Raw genomic sequence first — 19094 nt, 5'->3', positions numbered from 1 at the left:
TTGTAACTGATTTTCTTCCTTTCCGTAATGCATTAATTGAATATTTATTCGTGTCACCTCAGTAGCTTGGGATTAGCCCCTGTATTTCTGGGCCAAGAGCCCCGTTAGGATTTTATTCTTCATTATCTAGGAGTGCAAGTGTACGCCTCCATTCATTATGTGTTCGGGCCGTTTTTTAAACCTGTTCTTTTTCGTAAAGGCCCTGTAGGTTGGGTACTAGATACCCCCCGTATTAAATCTTGTTATTTGTAATTCTGAGAGTGTAAATTTACAGGTAATATTACCTTGAGCGGGCTGTAAGAAATGGAGAGCCGGTTTGCTCTTTTCAAAGTTTGTAATTGTGAAGGGTGCCTCTGGAAGGCTTGACATTTGTAATTGAGGGAGCAAGTGCTCTTGAATAAAGGGGAATTCTGCCCTTGGATAAACGATTTCTTAGTTTGAATAGAAAAGGTTTTGTAAACTGGATCCGGTATCTCTGACATTGTAAACTAGGGGCTTGAAGTCCAAAATTGTTAAATTTCTGATTTTTGGATTTTCTCAGTCTTGTTTCAAGATTGCTTTTGTACCTGATGTGTGTTATATTCACTCAGTGAAAAATTGTGAAATTTGAAGTTCTAAAAGAAGCATATAACCTTTTACAATTTTATTTCAATTCTTGATATTGTAGATAGACCCATTCACCCCGGCACATTCTTTAACCTCTTTCTGCTCCATGGGCAACTCCCTAATAATAATAATAATAATAATAATAATAATAATAATAATAATAATAATAATAATAATAATAATAATAATAATAATAATAATAATAATAATAATAATAATAATTTTACATTATGGTTGACATTGGAGTTTCTAATGAAATTAATTTTAACGTGTGCTCAACAACAAATATTGGTCACCTTATCATTTCGTAGCCATTATTATTAGTATGGTGTCTTTATTATTATAAAAATGAGAGATTAAACTGAATTAGAATTTTGACAATACTGCTGAAGAAATTACATATGCACAAGTGAGCGAGAGAGTAGAGTAGGCTACATAAGCTATTCGAAAGTTCAAGGTCATTTCAGAGAGAGTTGCTACTGTGCTTTAGAAAGTGCCTTTCTACATAGATTTAAAGAGTGCAAAGAGGTGCGATCACTTACTCTGTGACTTACTGTGCTGGATATATGACCTGCGAGGGCGTTCGGCAGATTGCTCGCTGCCTATCTTCACAATCACACGATGAGGTTCCGTAGGCTGCTGTTGCTGAGGCGGCTGTTGCTGTTGATGGTGGTAGTAAGGTGCATGCTGGTAATTCTTTACCAGAAAGTACTGGTACTCAGACGGGGTGTGACTACCTGCAGTGCCAGGGGATGGAAGGGTACCAGGTGACTTCGTCTCCGGTAGTTGTAAACTTCGGGATCGCCGAACTCGGTTCCTTCCGTCCCAGGTGTGGTAGATATGTGGCACAGGAGATACGTGCTGCTGTGGTGGCGGAGGAGGAGGTGGTTGTTGCTGTTGTTGCTGTTGTTTCGACGAGGAACGACGGAATGTCTGTGATGAAGAGGTCCTTCCTGTGCAACTGCTGCTTGACGAAGACGAAGACGATGAATCGTTTGAAACAATCTTCTTGTTGCTACCATCAGAACCAGGGGATCTTCTGTGTTGATGTGACCTGTGCTCAGACCTCTGGTTTTGATGGTGTGATCGATTATCTCTATGCCTTAGTGTGGAAGGAGATACTTTGTCCCCATTCACTAACACCCTTTCCTTCGACTGATGTCCTCCAGATGACAGAGGAACATCAGCTGGTGAGTTAATAACAGTGACGGCAGAGAATGCGCTAAGGTTAAGAGACGAATCTCTATTGTCTTCCTCGTCACCATCCTCATAGCCTCCAATAGACGAGTCAGTTTCAGATAATCTCGGCATTGCTGTTCTAGCATTGATATTGCTATCTAAACTTCGGAACCCAAACGACGAGGATGATGATGAAGACGAATCATATTTCTGAAACTGGGATCGTCGATTCCCGCTCGAAGTGGTATCTTCTAGTGACTTAGTCTGAGGAATTCTAGAGTGAACGGAATGTTGAAGTGGCGTAGTTACCGGTGACGGAGTAAGCCTTCGTAGCCTTCCAGAAGGGCCACCAATCAGTGTTCTAGGAGATGGCAATGTGCTCCAGTTGATAGGTGGTGGTGGGGATGGTGGTGGTGAAGGTGGGGGGCTTATTATATCGCTCTCAACAATAGCGTTTGACCGAGGTAGGAATGGTGGCTTCCCTGTGGTTGACCGGAGTCGTGGCGCTGTCTGATACTTCTTGTTTGTATCCTGAAAGGCTGGCGGTGGAGATATGATGGGAGTTATAGAAGGTGGGGACGTCGGATCACTAGGTATTGGTTCGGCTGGAAGAGGGGATGGTGACGCACTCCTGCTGCTAATGCGATGCTCATAATCACGACCTGATCGGTTAATACCAATAGGTAGAGGTAGATATGCTGGTCGTTGCTGATCTTCAATTTTCACAGCGTCAGGAAATTTTCCCGGTTCACTATTGCTGCAGTGATAGTCTGCTAACTTAATACCGCGTCTGGATGGAAGAGTAGCGGTTGATGTTATCGTTACTGTGGAGGTTGTGACAGGAATAACTGGGCTACTGTAGTGTGAACGTCGGTTTTCGTCCAGAGAGCGTTGCTGTACTTGTACCCAACCTGAGCGACCAAGGTAGACGCCATCGACTTCTCGATCACACCAGCGAACGGGTGATAATTCACGACTGCAAGTGCCATTACTTCCTGCACTAGCCAGTAACAAAGAAGCTTCTCGCCGACGGCTGGATGATGGGAGCGATGCGTAGTTTGTGTTACGTGACTGCGACGCCAATTTCACTTGAAGCGTTGGAATCCCACTGTTGGAGCTCACACTGCTTCCTCCACGTGACGGTGGACGACTGCTTAGGCCCAAACTACCACCAAAATTCGGAGGTGGAATGGCAGCCTCCCAAGGCTCTGAAGTACTACGTAAGTGGAGAATTGAGACGTTGGGGCCCCTGGAAAAAAGAAAAGGCAATATATAGACATGTGTATATACTATTTGAAGCCAAAGCAGAAATGTATCCAACTGGAAACGAGATGGGAAAAGGGACAAGGACCAATGAAGAATGCAACCATTTTACGTTTATCGACGAGTGTACGGTATAAGATGTAAAATAAATTAGAAAACAGTTCATTTCGTTTCCTTGAAACTCGATCGTATCCATATAATATCTACAAACGAAACCACACTAAGACTAATGATTAAATATCTAAGTCTGACCAAAGAAGACACCTTTAGTAGTGCCTTTACGTCGCACCGACTTAGATAGGTCTTATGTCAACGATGGGAGAAGAAAGGCCTAAGAGTTGGAAGGAAGCGACCGCGGCCTTAATTAAGGTACAGTCCCAACATTTTTCTGGCGTGAAAATGCGAAACCACAGAAAAAAGAAGACACCATTGACGAAAAATATTTAGGAACACGTTCTACCAAGATAATATCAAAATTCTTCTCGGTTATCCAAACTCATAATTTACATGGCAAGCTCTTCGTTTTTAAACAGTCCGCTTTAAATACATTTTCTTAAATTATAAAGTAGAACTAACCGTTTTACGATTAGCTTCCGAAGCTGTTCGCGAATAATTCCCTCCAAAACTAAAATGCCTCTCAATATACACTGACTGACAGAGCAAATGCAACACCAAGAAGGAGTGGTTCGAAAGGGATGAAAGTTGGGGAAAAAAACAGAGACGGCACGGACGAATAATTGATGTTTATTTCAAACCGATATGCAGGTTACACAATGCGCACGGCATCGACTCAGTAGGATGTAGGACCACCACGAGCGGCGATGCACGCAGAAACACGTCGAGGTACAGAGTCAATAAGAGTGCGGATGGTGTCCTGAGGGATGGTTCTCCATTCTCTGTCAACCATTTGCCACAGTTGGTCGTCCGTACGAGGCTGGGGCAGAGTTTGCAAACGGCGTCCAATGAGATCCCACACGTGTTCGATTGGTGAGAGATCCGGAGAGTACGCTGGCCACGGAAGCATCTGTACACCTCGTAGAGCCTGTTGGGAGATGCGAGCAGTGTGTGGGCGGGCATTATCCTGCTGAAACAGAGCATTGGGCAGCCCCTGAAGGTACGGGAGTGCCACCGGCCGCAGCACATGCTGCACGTAGCGGTGGGCATTTAACGTGCCTTGAATACGCACTAGAGGTGACGTGGAATCATACGCAATAGCGCCCCAAACCACGATGCCGCGTTGTCTAGCGGTAGGGCACTCCACAGTTACTGCCGGATTTGAGCTTTCTCCACGCCGACGCCACACTCGTCTGCGGTGACCATCACTGACAGAACAGAAGCGTGACTCATCGGAGAACACGACGTTCCGCCATTCCCTCATCCAAGTCGCTCTAGCCCGGCACCATGCCAGGCGTGCACGTCTATGCTGTGGAGTCAATGGTAGTCTTCTGAGCGGACGCCGGGAGTGCAGGCCTCCTTCAACCAATCGACGGGAAATTGTTCTGGTCGATATTGGAACAGCCAGGGTGTCTTGCACATGCTGAAGAATGGCGGTTGATGTGGCGTGCGGGGCTGCCACCGCTTGGCGGCGGATGCGCCGATCCTCGCGTGCTGACGTCACTCGGGCTGCGCCTGGACCCCTCGCACGTGCCACATGTCCCTGCGCCAACCATCTTCGCCACAGGCGCTGCACCGTGCACACATCCCTATGGGTATCGGCTGCGATTTGACGAAGCGACCAACCTGCCCTTCTCAGCCAGATCACCATACCCCTCGTAAAGTCGTCTGTCTGCTGGAAATGCCTCCGTTGACGGCGGCCTGGCATTCTTAGCTATACACGTGTCCTGTGGCACACGACAACACGTTCTACAATGACTGTCGGCTGAGAAATCACGGTACGAAGTGGGCCATTCGCCAACGCCGTGTCCCATTTATCGTTCGCTACGTGCGCAGCACAGCGGCGCATTTCACATCATGAGCATACCTCAGTGACGTCAGTCTACCCTGCAATTGGCATAAAGTTCTGACCACTCCTTCTTGGTGTTGCATTTGCTCTGTCAGTCAGTGTATATTTTTCAATATTTTTTTGAAAATCTCATAGACTTCCCAGGATAATGGCACCAAAATCAGATACCACACACAAGAAACCTAAGTTCATCAGCAATGCGCATATGCATTTATAGCAATCACTCATTTGTTTGAGATTATAGCAGCCCTCCCGCCAGAGTTAATAAGCTGGAACTGTCCTCTCGGCTGACTTTAAACGCTTATAATAAGTGATATCTGTCACTAAATCTGAAGCTGAATCTCTACGTAAGTGTCATCTGTCCTGATGACCCCTATGCCATGGAGTGTATTAATAGAAAGGGCTTGATTGAAAAACTGGAAATAATAGAGGGAAGAATTCTCAGAATGATTCTAGGCCTGGTAGTGGAAGACGGGGAGTACCGGAGACATCACAATTCAGAGCTCTAATCCCAAGCAGAGAGGCTCTCTGACTATGTCAGAAAAATGAGGTTAGCTTTCGATGGTCATGTGGTATGATTGTCTCAAAACGGACTGACCAACCGCGTGTTCACCTTCTGGCGAAACTAGAAAGTCCCTACCACCAGTGTGATTGATAATGCGAAGACAGAATATAACAGGGACTGACAAAACAGACAGTCAGGCTGTGGGATTGATCCTGAAGGAAATCCTTGATTTTGAGGCTAAATCTATGAAGAAATAAGGTCGGACGAAAGAAACGAGCTACGCAGGAAAAAATGCAACAATAATGGGCAAAGCTCAAAGTCCATCGGTTGAGCAACAGTGTTCCCAAATAGGCCTATTCGTAAGAAGAAGAAGAAGAAGAATAATAAGAATAAGAAGAAGACTGCGTAATATTATCTATCCTTAAACATCAAACCATGTGAGTAATTATTATAATATATATTTTTATAGTAAAAGGCGTAATTTGAATCATATTATGTAGAAACCAGCCTCCGCACATAAACTTGAATGGAATAATATCGCGTACGTTTTGAGGTATATTTAACATATCTTTTAGAGACATACAGCTATACCGATGCAAATTCATTTTAGAAATGTACCAACCATTGCAGTTAATAACTGAATTATTGGGGTATATGCATGTCAATATTCGTTTATTTCCTCTACATACCGGCAAATATTTTTAGTGAACTTTGGGCACATGTAAATGTAGCACAGTTGGATATTCCTCAGGAAATAATTAAACGTGACATGTTTTGATGCGTGTAAGGAATAAGGCAGAATTCCTGCAAGAGTCAGACCACTCTTACGTCCGCATTGTGGTGTTCAGATGAACATCAGCGTATAGAACGAGCCACATAATTTTCGTCCCTTAGGGATAAACCTATTTCTTCCCCATTACTACTGTACCGTACCACATCTGCGTGGTACTGCCATTTATTGAATACCTCATGCATGTATTAAAATTAGCGCGGGGATGTGAACGAAGAAATCGCGCCAGAACTAGGCCCCCACCCACGACGGGGACGGGTAGACCAGCGAAGGGAGAACGCGAGCGGGTTTCACAGATTAACGTCCAACTCTGCTAACCGAGCCACCTAAATGCCAACTGAAAGTATAAAATAGGTGGAAGAAAGAGTGGTGGAATGCTTGCGAGATAACGAGTAATTACGCCTAGAAGCCACGTGACAGAGAACTGGAACGACAGAAAATATTGATTGGATTTATCTAGTGTCTCGAGTTGATTATATCCATTACGTTATGTCCAGTTTTCAAATTGTGTCATTATATAACATACCGCGGGAACCGAAGTCCATTCAACACAATGAGTTGGCGCGCTTCTGTCAGTTTCAGTGATATGATATGATAAAAGGGAGCAGGACGAGGGGACATGCATGCTATTCTGATCCAGAGTACAACGAAGAAGGTTGTGCGCGTGACATAATACGAGTCTATAGAACAAATAGAAGCGGAGCCGTACCACGGCAGTGTACTGGTGCTGGCATATATCCAATATAGTCTCTGAACTAACAGTAATTGAACTCAGAGAAGATCCTTGAGAGGGCTAGCCAACCTAAGGAGTAGGATGTGCATGGTATATTAATGACAAGCATGAGATTTCAGAGATACAGAGAAGGCTGTGGACAAGGTGTCACCATCGCTGATTAGTCAGGGGTTTCAAGGAAATTCCAGCAGGATAATTCACAGCTGTGTGGGAAGCTCGAACCCGGGCCTAGTGAATGTGAAATAAAGAAATATTGAATATATTCCAGATAGTCCGATGTTAGAGTACACATTGTGGCCTATCTGATGTGTTTTGCTAGTCTGAGGATAATTGTACCAGATTAACGTGATGATATTTTAAGAGTTATTTGAGAGGCTATGGATGCCGCGATTGTGAAGTTTGGCCCGGTGAAGGGATGGAATGGTTCACCCAGAGATGAGTGCACTTGTTTTCACGAGCGAAGAAGGGGGCCATAGCCGTGTTGACATACGAACGCCAGCCGTGTAGAAACCTCGCTGTACTTTGGAGTCTGGGATTCGTTTTGTATTTTCAGCCAGTTAAATGGTCGTGTCTTGAACGATGACCGCCACCCTGAGGTCTATGGCCTTTCTCGTAGGGTTGATCAGGTGGCCAAGATGTTACCAGCCCTTCAAGACAACTGCATTTTCTTTTATGTGTATGTACAGGTGCAGTGTTTGACGTGCATATTTTTGATGTGTTTTATTTTGATCATTGTTGTCATAGTAGTAGCTTCGTTACAAGGGGAATAAGCCCGTATGCTTACAGAAGGGATACGAGTTTCTGAACTCATTCATTTGCATATTGGAAAACGTGCCAATAGTAGAGCCAGTGAATATTTAGCGGGATACATTTACGGTCCTGGACGAGTGCTTATTATTTGTGTCCCTAATTATAAGAGAAGTTTGTAGCGCGAACCTTGCTAATCTTTGCCCATGTTTTCATATCTGTTCAGAATAGGAAGTTCCCAATTCCAAAAGAGAAGTAAGGATCTCACGTCACGAAAAACTTGTATTGAACCATATTTGTGTGGGGAACAGAATCATCATTTGATAAATTTTTGCAGTGATTATTTCAGTATCATGTTTATGATTCCTAGATAGGGGAATTTCTGTGCTTTTCGAAATAAAGTTTGTCCAACTGTAACGTGATGATTTATAATTCACAAGTTGGTATATTAATTTCTGTCATGATTTTATTTCATTAGAATAGTTATTGAGTTTTTATTTGACCCACTGAAGAACCGAGGACGAATCTATACCGATGGGTAACCGGATGAAGAAAGCAGGATGGCAGTAAGGTGGATAAGTGGTGCGCCAATTACGTGGGGCAATTTAAAGGGTTTTCCTGAAGAGAAGGACGTTATGAAGGTCGAACTTGATACCCATGTGGGACAGGGACACTACTAAAGGTAGTGATTTATAGTAATTGTCTAAATGCTGAGTTGTATCCTGCGTCGCCAATCATACAGTGCAGGGACTATGCTTGCTGGTACAACGTCTTGCATCTTTCATTCATCTCGCATGTTGGCATAATGTGGTATTTTCTTTTCGTGACTTGCAAGATTATAACGTACTGCCAATAGATATAACGCAGCATTGTAAATCACTACTGGTACAGATGAGAGTTTGAATGAATATTTTGTTTTCTGTAGGACTGCAAATCTAAATAGGAAATAGAATAGCGGCATGTTCGAAAGATATAACAACATAGTTGGTGTAAGATTCCGAATGGAAAAGTTTCGTACCAGCGGTCTTAATTCACCCAATTTATTCATATGTAGATTCTGATTCAGTACGATGTCTAATATTACATTGCTATTGCAAGTCTGTTGCAACCCTTGTAAGGCAGATCTCACGAGACTGGGCGGCATCTGTCATGTACTGTATACGTAAATGCGTGTTATTATGGTGTATGAGTTTTAGGGAAGTAGTTGAAAGCACAAAAACCCAGTCTGCAAGCTAAGAGAATTAACCATTTCATATTATAATCTTGGACGCGGCCGGGAATCGAACCCCAGGCCCTCTGAACTGAAAGACATTGCGCTGACCATTCAGTCATGGAGCCGGACATTCTTTTATTAATATTACGCAATTATTTACTATGTTTTATAATAGTTTCTAACCGTGTATACTAGTTGTGAACAAAACACAAAAATACTCGTATATCCCAGCTGCGTACCTGCAATGATTGTGACATCCGAGTTGCTTTCCAATCTGCATATTGAGACACCCAAGTAGCGTCCTGCCCTTTTAAATCACACACTTCCGTTCCCACTTAAGCAAACTAGCAGTGTCCACCAAGCGTAGTGGGTGTACGACTTATTAGGTGTGGTTAAAAATGTGTGACATGTAGTGGAACATTAACGTCAGAAGGCATCATTTTGTGTAGAATTGATTCCTCTTTGCCGACTGCTTTCTTGCTTCCACCTGATGAGGAATTGATATTAATAGTAACATTAATTCCTCCTTTTCGACTGCTTTCTTGCTTCCGTCTGATGTTTATCACAATGGCACCAATTATTTTCAAATGACACGTGGTTTGTACCTCACTGATGGCTTGTGTATTGAAATATGTTAGGGTGTAAAAGACAGAACATAGCGTTCCGGTTGGAATGGACACTTTCGTAAGCATTCGTTCTTTGTGCCAGAGAAGAGAAGAATTCTGTTCATAGTGAGGGCTGGCATATACACTCAGGATCGATGTAATTTTCCAACACACAATCTGAGAACTGCCTTGCAGCTTCGTCGCCTGGTTGAAAGACTATAATATAACTGACTTTTCTACCACTAATATTACATTTTAATGGGCAATTGTTATTTTCCGTAACACTGTCTAAAACACACACATAAATAAAGTAATATATGCATAGGATTATTTTTCACACTCTGAAGTTGTACTTAAATGTGGTTTATGCTAACTATGATCACGACAGAATGTACGCATGCGCTGTACTTCTGTTGATGACGCTGTCCGTGTCTTGCTTTTGACTATGTAGATCGTCCGAAAAAAGTGTTCTACTGTAATAATAATAATAATAATAATAATAATAATAATAATAATAATAATACCGGACTGAGTGGCTCAGACGGTTAAAGAATGGCTTTCTGAGTCCAAGTAGACATATTCGATCCTGGTTCAGTCCCATGTTATTCAAAGGTGCTCAAATACTTCAGCCCCGTGTCGGTAGATTTACCGGCATGTAAGAGAACTCCCACGGGACAACATTCCGGCAACTCGGAGTCTAAAAACCGTAATGTATTTAGTAGGAATAAAAAATAACATTATAATCAATAATATGAATTCGTTAACTAGTGTCTTCATCCCGAGGTGGTGCAACTCTTTCCAGGCATACCCCAGTGGAGGTGAACTGCATGTACCCATTTAGCCGCGTACCATCCTCCGTGTCAATCTTAAATTTCTGGCAGTACTGGGAATCGAATCCGGGCCCCTGAGGAGGCAGTTAATAGCGCTAACCGTTTCACTTTGAAGGGGATAATAATAATAATTAGTTATTATTATTATTATTATTATTATTATTATTATTATTATTATTATTATTATTTTACGTCCCACTAAGTACTCTTACTGTTTTTATGAAACGCCGACGTCCCGGAATTTTGTCCTACATGAGTTCTTTTACATGCTGGTAAATCTACCGTGGGCATATGAAGGTCACGAGCTGACTGACAGCTCTGCCTACATGAGAAACAGCTGCTACGATCGCTAGCCCAGGACGTAATCAGATAGCGTACGCCCAGAGATCGTACATTACACTTTCATGACTACAGTACTCCGTACGATACATGTTCAGTATATATTATTTCATATAAGGACGTACATAATTAAATGTGTTCAACACGGCGTTGGTATAAAATGTGCGAAACAACATGTTTTGTAATCACTGTTTACCAGGAAAATAAGTAATTATTTTGAAGGTTGACATAAGCAATGAATTACAAAATAAAAGGCATTAATTTTAGGGTCCTAACAGGCTGAATCTCCTAAGAAAAACTATGAAACAGAATAATGCCGAATACTATCTCGCTACCATATCGCTTCTGTGGCAAAACATCATGCTTTTATAAACGTAAACAAAAGAAAATAGCGTACGACAATTGTAGCGTCTCCTCAAGCAAACACAAGTACACACTAAAGCAGAACGCAGCCGGGAATGCGGTTTCGTTGCGCAGAGAGAGACAGAAGTATGAGGTGCGTGGTGCCAATTTGGTTACTCATCAATCAATCAATACTGATCTGCATTTAGGGCAGTCGCCCAGGTGGCAGATTCCCTATCTGTTGCTTTCCTAGCCTTTTCCGAAATGATTTCAAAGAAATTGGAAATTTATTGAACATCTCCCTTGGTAAGTTATTCCAATCCCTAACTCCCCTTCCTATAAATGAATATTTGCCCCAGTTTGTCCTCTTGAATTCCAACTTTATCTTCATATTGTGATCTTTCCTACTTTTATAAACGCCATTCAAACCTATTCGTCTACTAATGTCATTCCACGCCATCTCTCCGCTGACAGCTCGGAACATACCACTTAGTCGAGCAGCTCTTCTTCTTTCTCTCAATTCTTCCCAACCCAAACATTGCAACATTTTTGTAACGCTACTCTTTTGTCGGAAATCACCCAGAACAAATCGAGCTGCTTTTCTTTGGATTTTTTCCAGTTCTTGAATCAGGTAATCCTGGTGAGGGTCCCATACACTGGAACCATACTCTAGTTGGGGTCTTACCAGAGACTTATATGCACTCTCCTTTACATCCTTACTACAACCCCTAAACACCCTCATAACCATGTGCAGAGATCGGTACCCTTTATTTACAATCCCATTTATGTGATTACCCCAGTGAAGATCTTTCCTTATATTAACACCTGGATACTTACAATGATCCCCAAAAGGAACTTTCACCCCATCAACGCAGTAATTAAAACTGAGAGGACTTTTCCTATTTGTGAAACTCACAACCTGACTTTTAGCCCCGTTTATCAACATACCATTGCCTGCTGTCCATCTCACAACATTTTCGAGGTCACGTTGCAGTTGCTCACAATCTTGTAACTTATTTATCACTCTATAGAGAATAAAATCATCCGCAAAAAGCCTTACCTCCGATTCCACTCCTTTACTCATATCATTTATATATATAAGAAAACATAAAGGTCCGATAACACTGCCCTGAGGAACTCCCCTCTCAACTATTGCAGGGTCAGACAAAGCTTCACCTACTCATAACAGCACGAAAGGTAAAACATTTTTTCATCCAGTTATATCTTTAATTCCAAAGCGATGACCTATATTTTTTGTGGGCTTAAAAGTTTCCTGAAAGTCTAAATTAATTTTTAACAAACCCCGGGAAAGTGTTGAGGGGAAATTTTCGAGATATTAAGGAAGGTAAATGGATGGGCCATTTTCAGGTGAGGATATTCGCCGTTTTTATACATATCAAATATTGTTGTACGCAGAACATTTTTACTGAAATCATCGAGGCCCTTCACTGGCTTCTTCCTCTTAGGGTTCTTCCCTGGCGACCTGAACACTGCATTATTTTTATTTCCGGAGCTTGTTTTATCCCCTGTACTGTTCGCAGGCCGATACCACACGCGAGTACTGTCTTCTTTTGAAGCGTGGCAACCTACCTCACCTCTGAACGCCTGCTGCTGCATGCTTAAATACACTCTAAATACTATTTCCCTCGCCTGTCGATGGAATACTTGCCTTTTTGCTCTTCCTGGATCCACCGTACACACGCAAATAGTTCCCTAAATTCGTTGATTATGATATTTACGAATAAACCTCGAAACATTCACTCGTGAACCGCACAAACAGGCACCTCTTACTGAAATGATTCTATTGGCTCAGCGGAAAACACGTCATATTACAAAGCGCGCAAATGTTACTGCGCAACCCTCTTCAAACCGCCTTCCCGGTTGCGTTCTACTCTAACAAATTACTATATGAAACCTAGTGCCACAGCCTATGCAGCTGAATGTTTTCAACCATTACTTGTAGACCAACACAGGTAACTGGAGTCTATCATCGGTCGGCGTGCTGAGCCCTGAGTCTGCAACGTGGGGAATTTCAAACCAACACAAGGGAAGCGAGTGACGTCCTTCTGCATAGCTATTTCCAGTATGGGCACTGCGCTTACGGCGAGCAAGGTTTGACAGCTGTGATTTATCGACGAGGGTGGCGCCTATGAGCCTATGAGCACCTTCAGATGCAATCGGAATTAACCAGGCTCGAACCTACCAGCTTGGTGTCAGAAGGCTACCGCTCTACCGCCTGAGCTACTCAGCCCAGAATTATTAATAATAATAATAGTAAAATTACCATTGATGCTTTCACGACCCGTACTTATAGACATGATACTGTATAGGCTTTTGGGCTTATGCCGTGTCAAGAAAATAAGGTGTTCTTCACGTTTCGCAGAGAACTGTGCTCTGCGCCATGAGAAGAAAATCTCGACTGTCCACGAGAAAGGCTTCTTAGACTTAGACAACAACGGCACAATATTTTCCCACGATGCACTCTACCAGCTGGGTGATTGGCATTGCAAGTTCACTGCTATGCATTTCATTACTGGAGAGCTTTGTTTAACCTCGCAAACCTGTTCCCGTTAGCTTATGGCGAGTCGATCTCACGCCAGATATGGGGTATGACGTTATATCTATCGTCTTCTTCTAGTGCACTTGAGCTCACTGCCACACTACTACATAAAGTGTTCTTCTATGCTGTAATAATCAATATCATAGGTTGTTCTGCCATCCGGCAGTTCCACTCATGCCTGTGACCTCGATATCTCTCGATCTTGTGCCCTTTTCTTCACTTCTGCATTATCTTACTTTCTTTTTCTAATGATGACAAATAACTGATATCGTCTCCTTCCCCTTCCTCGTTTTTCTTTTGCTACTCGTGGTGAAGTATTATGTATTAGTATGTATTAGTATGTATTATGTATTAGATTATGCCCTATCCAATGTTTCTTCCTTGTTTGGATTACGGTCAGCATTCTCCTCATTTCTGCCACTCTCTTCAGAACTTCTTCATTTGATAATCTATCTTCCAACTTACTCCTTCAGTTCTTCTCCAAATCCACATCTGAAAGGCATCTATTCTTCTCTGTTCATCCTTCTTTAATGCCTATGTTTTTTTCGCTAGTTGCTTTACGTCGCACCGACACAGATAGGTTTTATGGCGACGGTGGGAGAGGGAAGGGCTGGGAGTGGAAGGGAGCGGCCGTGGCCGTAATTAAGGTACAGCCCCAGCATTTGCCTGGTGTGAAAACGGGAAACCACGGAAAACCATCTTCAGGGCTGCCGACAGAGGGGTTCGAACCTACTATCTCCCAAATACTGGATACTGGCCGCACTTAAGCGACTGCAGCTATCGAACTCGGGAATGTCTATGTTTCAGCGCCAACGTAACACCTTGCGAGTCTCTTCCTCAGTACTTTCTCTAGCGGGCCACAAAAGAGATTTTCCTTCTTGTTGAATAATCCTTGGCTAAGGCAATACGAGCTTTTATGTATGTTATAGAGTGAAGGTCTTCAGTCACAATACTTCCATGATACTTAAACCCGCTAAATAATTTCTCCCCCTATTTCATTGTCGCTTTTTCACCTTTACCCCCATTATAATAAATTGAATTTTCTTTAAGCTATAATAATAATAATAATAATAATAATAATAATAATAATAATAATAATAATAATAATAATAATAATAATAATAATCATCATCATCATCATCATCATTATCATCATCATTTTCCCAACCTCTCTCCAATTGCTACATTTGTAAGAGAGACGTGAAGTGTAGGAATTTTCTCCTCATATGGTTATGCAGCGCATGAAAAAGGAAGGACGGAAGGAAGCATACCTTGTTTACATTATTTGTAATGAGAAATAACTCATTCTGCAAGGAAAGTTAAAGGAAGAAGAGGCTGAAGGCGACGATGCGTGTCTTGGTTAGGGAACTTACTCCAGTAGTCCAATGCATTATGAACTGACTTATTTAGGGCAGGAGGGTACTCGGAATGAGGAGATAAAGGCTAAGTAAGGAATGAACTCGATGGATGAAACTGTACGCAAAAACCGGCTTCGGTGGTGCGGTCATGTGAGGCGAATGGAGGAGGATAGTATACGTAGGAGAATAATGGACTCTGTTATGGAGGGTAAGAGAAGTATAGGTAGACAAAGAGGATAACGATTAGACTCAGTTTCTAGCGATTTAAAGACAAGGGGTATAGAACTAAATGACGCCACAGCACTAGTTGCAAATAGAGGATTGTGGCGATATTTAATAAATTCACAGAGGCTTGCAGACTGAACGCAGGAAGGCATGCCGGTCTATAATGATGTATGTATGTATGTATGTATGTATGTATGTATGTATGTATGTATGTATGTATGTATGTATGTATGTATGTATGTATGTATGTATGTATGTATGTATGTATGTATGTATGTATGTATGTTGTTTAGAGCAGTTGGCAGGATGACGTAGATCAGATTGTCGGCCAACGTCCATTGAGGATATGTGACTTGAAGAGGAAGAAGAAGAAGTAGAAGAAGATGCATTATTTAAAGTGCCAGCAGACAACCATGCCGACGATTTCGTATACACACGTCCTGAAAAAGCATATATCTCAGCCAGGACCGATCCCGCTATCCTGAGAACAATAATAATGTTCTTGCTTTTATGTCCCTCGAACTACTTTGATGGAGACGCCGAGATGCCGAAATTTAGTCCTACAGGAGTTCTTTTATGTGCCAGTAAATCTACCGACACGAGGCTGACGTATTTCAGCACCTTCAAAACCACCGTACACGGCCAGTATCGAACCTGCCAAGTTGAGGTAAGAAGGCCAGCGCCTCAACCTTCTGAGCCACTCAGCCCGGCTCTTGAGAACCGAAGGACAAAGACTTTTCTTTGCCAGTGGTTTAACGTCGCACTAACACATCGAAGTTTTTTGGCAGCGCAAGGATGGAGAAGGGCTAAGATTGGAAATGTAACGGCCGTGGCCTTAATTTAGGTGTGAAAATGGGAATCCACGAAGTACCATCTTCAGGGCATCAGGGATTTTAACCCACCACCTTCCAAATGCAAGGACGAAGATTAATGGACTGCGCCAATGAGTTAGCGATATTATTTTCTTTCTTTCTTCATACAGGGGCTACAAGACTATGCTACTGAATTCCAAATTTAATTTCGAGTCGTTTAAGATAACGAAAGGCGACTGCTGTTATCTGATAATAGGTTCTAAACGTATCCCCGAGATTATTATTCATTTTTTATTTCCGTGTGGCTGTTCTAGCCGAGTGCAGCCCTTGTAAGGCAGACCCTCCGATGAGGGTAGACGGCATCTGCCATGTGTAGGTAACTGCGTGTTATTGTGGTGGAGGATAGTGTTATGTGTGGTGTGTGAGTTGCAGGGATGTTGGGGACAGCACAAACACCCAGCGCCCGGGCCATTGGAATTAACCAATGAAGGTTAAAATCCCCGATCCAGCCGGAAATCGAATCCGGGACCCTCTGAACTGAAGGCCAGTACGCTGACCATTCAGCCAACGAGTCGGACATCCCTGAGATTGAAACAATCGACTATTCCATCATCCCGCTCGAATGATTTTGTGGAAAATTTAGTACAATTTATTCCGTCATTTTTCTCTTTGAACACACGGTTGTGAAAATAAGGGTAATATAAGATAAGAGAAAACATTCTTGTGTAGCTTCGACCTGCAGTTGAAAGTCATTGGATGTGACTCCATCTGGATGACTTGCACGGCAGATTTTACGTGCTATCCTGTAGATATCCCTTTACTGTTAATCAATCCCACAACCAGCGCTACCATTACCAATTCGTAGGTGGATTAAAATGCGAGGTAGACGCAAAGGCCGGAGGGACGTGATTGCTAATTTCCGTCAGGGTGTCGAAAAGGCTAGAAACGAGAGTTTCACTTCTGGAGCGGCATATAGCCCTGAGGTTCACTCAGCCCGCACCAAAAATTTGTATCAGGTTATTTCTTAGGGGTAAAGTTGGCTGAGTTACTTTATTCCACTTACAAGGGACCTCCATGAACTCGAACTCTCTGAACCGCACGAAAACATACGTAGAATATAGTCCGTTCATCACAATAACAGTGGTTTGAGTCATTCCCATGTCAGCCTCTGTGGTGTAGTGGTTAGTGTGATTGGCTGCCACCCCTGGAGGCCCGGGTTCGATTCCCGGCTCCGCCACGAAATTCGAAAAGTGGTACGAGGGCTGGAACGGGGCCCACTGAGCCTCGGGAGCTAAACTGAATAGAGTTGGGTTCGATTCCCACCTCAGCCATCATGGAAGTGGTTTTCCCGTGGTTTCCCACTTCTCCTCCAGGCAAATGCCGGGATGGTACCTAACTTAAGGCCACGGCCGCTTCCTTCCCTCCTCCTTGTCTATCCCTTCCAATCTCATCATTCTTCCGCAAGGCTCCTGTTCAGCATAGCAGGTGAGGCCGCCTGGGCGAGGTACTGGTCATCCTCCCAAGTTGTATCCCCCGACCCAGAGTCTGAAACTCCAGGACACTGCGCTTGAGGCGGTAGAGGTGGGATCCCTCGCTGAGTCCGAGGGAAAAACCGACCCTGTAGGGTAAGGAGAAGAAGAATAAAAAGAAAAAGAGTCATTCCCATTCAAACTGGTGCATTTCACCTCAAGAGACATCTGAACAAATCACACATTTAAGTCTTGAGAGAGAAACTTTAGTAAAGCAATGAAATATTATGTTATTGTGTATGGAGTGTAGAGCCTCCGTGGCTCAGGCGGCAGCGCGTCATCTTTCAACTCTGGGTTTTGTGGTTTAAATCCCGGTCAATCCATGTGAGATTTGTGCTGGACAAAGTGGAGGCGGTACATGTTTTTCTCCGGGTACTTCGGTTTTCCCTGTTACATTCCATTCCAGCAACATTTTCCAATATCATTTCATTTTTCAGTCATTAATCATTGCCCTAGAGGAGTGCGACAGGTTTCGGCAGCTGGCACAATTCCTATCCTCGCCGCTAGATGGGAGCTTCATTCATTCCATTCTTGACCCAGTCAAATGACTGGAAACAGGCTGTGGATTTTCATTTTCACTGTATGGAGTAATACATCAGTTACAGGACTCGATAAAGACCTCGATAAGGTTGTGAGGGGAACAGGTAGACAATGCTATGATGGTAAACGGGGTGAAATGTCAGGTTGTAAACTTCACAAAGAGGAGAGGTTCTCTCAGTTTTAGTTACTGTCTTAATGACATGACAATAATAATTACCTAGGTGTTATAAGGAAGGTTCTTGGTTGGGATAATCGCACAGATGGGATTGCAAGTTAAGGTTATACATCTTTTCATATAGTTGTAAGGTTATTTATGGGCTGTTAGTAAGGATGTAAAGGAATGGGCATGTACGCCGCTGGTAAAAGCACTTCTAGAGTATCGTTCTAGTGTATGGGACATTCACGAGGGTTACTTGGTAAGAGAACTGGAAACATTTCTGGGTGATTTCCGAAGAAAATGTTGCAAATTGTGGGCTGGGAAAACTTGGAAGTAAGGAGACTAACAGTTCAACTAAGCGGAATGTTCCGATATGTCAGTGGAGATATGGCTTAGAATGACATTAGCAGACGAATAAGCTTGGGTAGAGTTTTAAAATATAGAAAAGATCATGAAATGAAAATAAATTTGAAATTCAAGTGCACAAACTGAGACAAATACTCGTTTATAGGAAGAATAATAGGGATTGGAATAATTTATCAAGGGAGATGTTTGATATTTTCAACTTTTTTGTAATCATTTAAGAGAAAGCTAGGTAAGAAACTGACAGGGTATCTGTCACCTGTGCGACAGCCTTAAATGCAGATCAATGGTGATTGATTTAATACAGCATAAGGAAGGAAATCACTGCCGTCAGTATATATTTGCCATCAACGAGTCACAAACCCTCTGCTTGAAGTAATTAAGATACTTAAAACTCATGGATTTCTGTGCGTTCTGTGCAGGGGTAGTTAACCT

General features: G+C 42.8%; 1 protein-coding gene across 1 annotated transcript in view; it reads right to left on the bottom strand.

The window, feature by feature from the left end:
- Positions 1 to 19094, bottom strand: part of LOC136858735 (serine-rich adhesin for platelets) — a 274358-nt gene that overhangs the window by 5008 nt on the left and 250256 nt on the right. The window contains exon 4 of the mRNA XM_068225735.1: positions 1149 to 3034. Within this exon, the coding sequence (XP_068081836.1) occupies positions 1149 to 3034 (1886 nt within the window). The remainder of the gene's footprint in view (positions 1 to 1148; positions 3035 to 19094) is intronic.

This window comes from Anabrus simplex, chromosome 1 (genome assembly GCF_040414725.1).
Source record: "Anabrus simplex isolate iqAnaSimp1 chromosome 1, ASM4041472v1, whole genome shotgun sequence".
Classification (NCBI taxonomy): Eukaryota; Metazoa; Arthropoda; class Insecta; order Orthoptera; family Tettigoniidae; genus Anabrus; species Anabrus simplex.
This window is presented reverse-complemented; position numbering and strand designations above follow the sequence as displayed.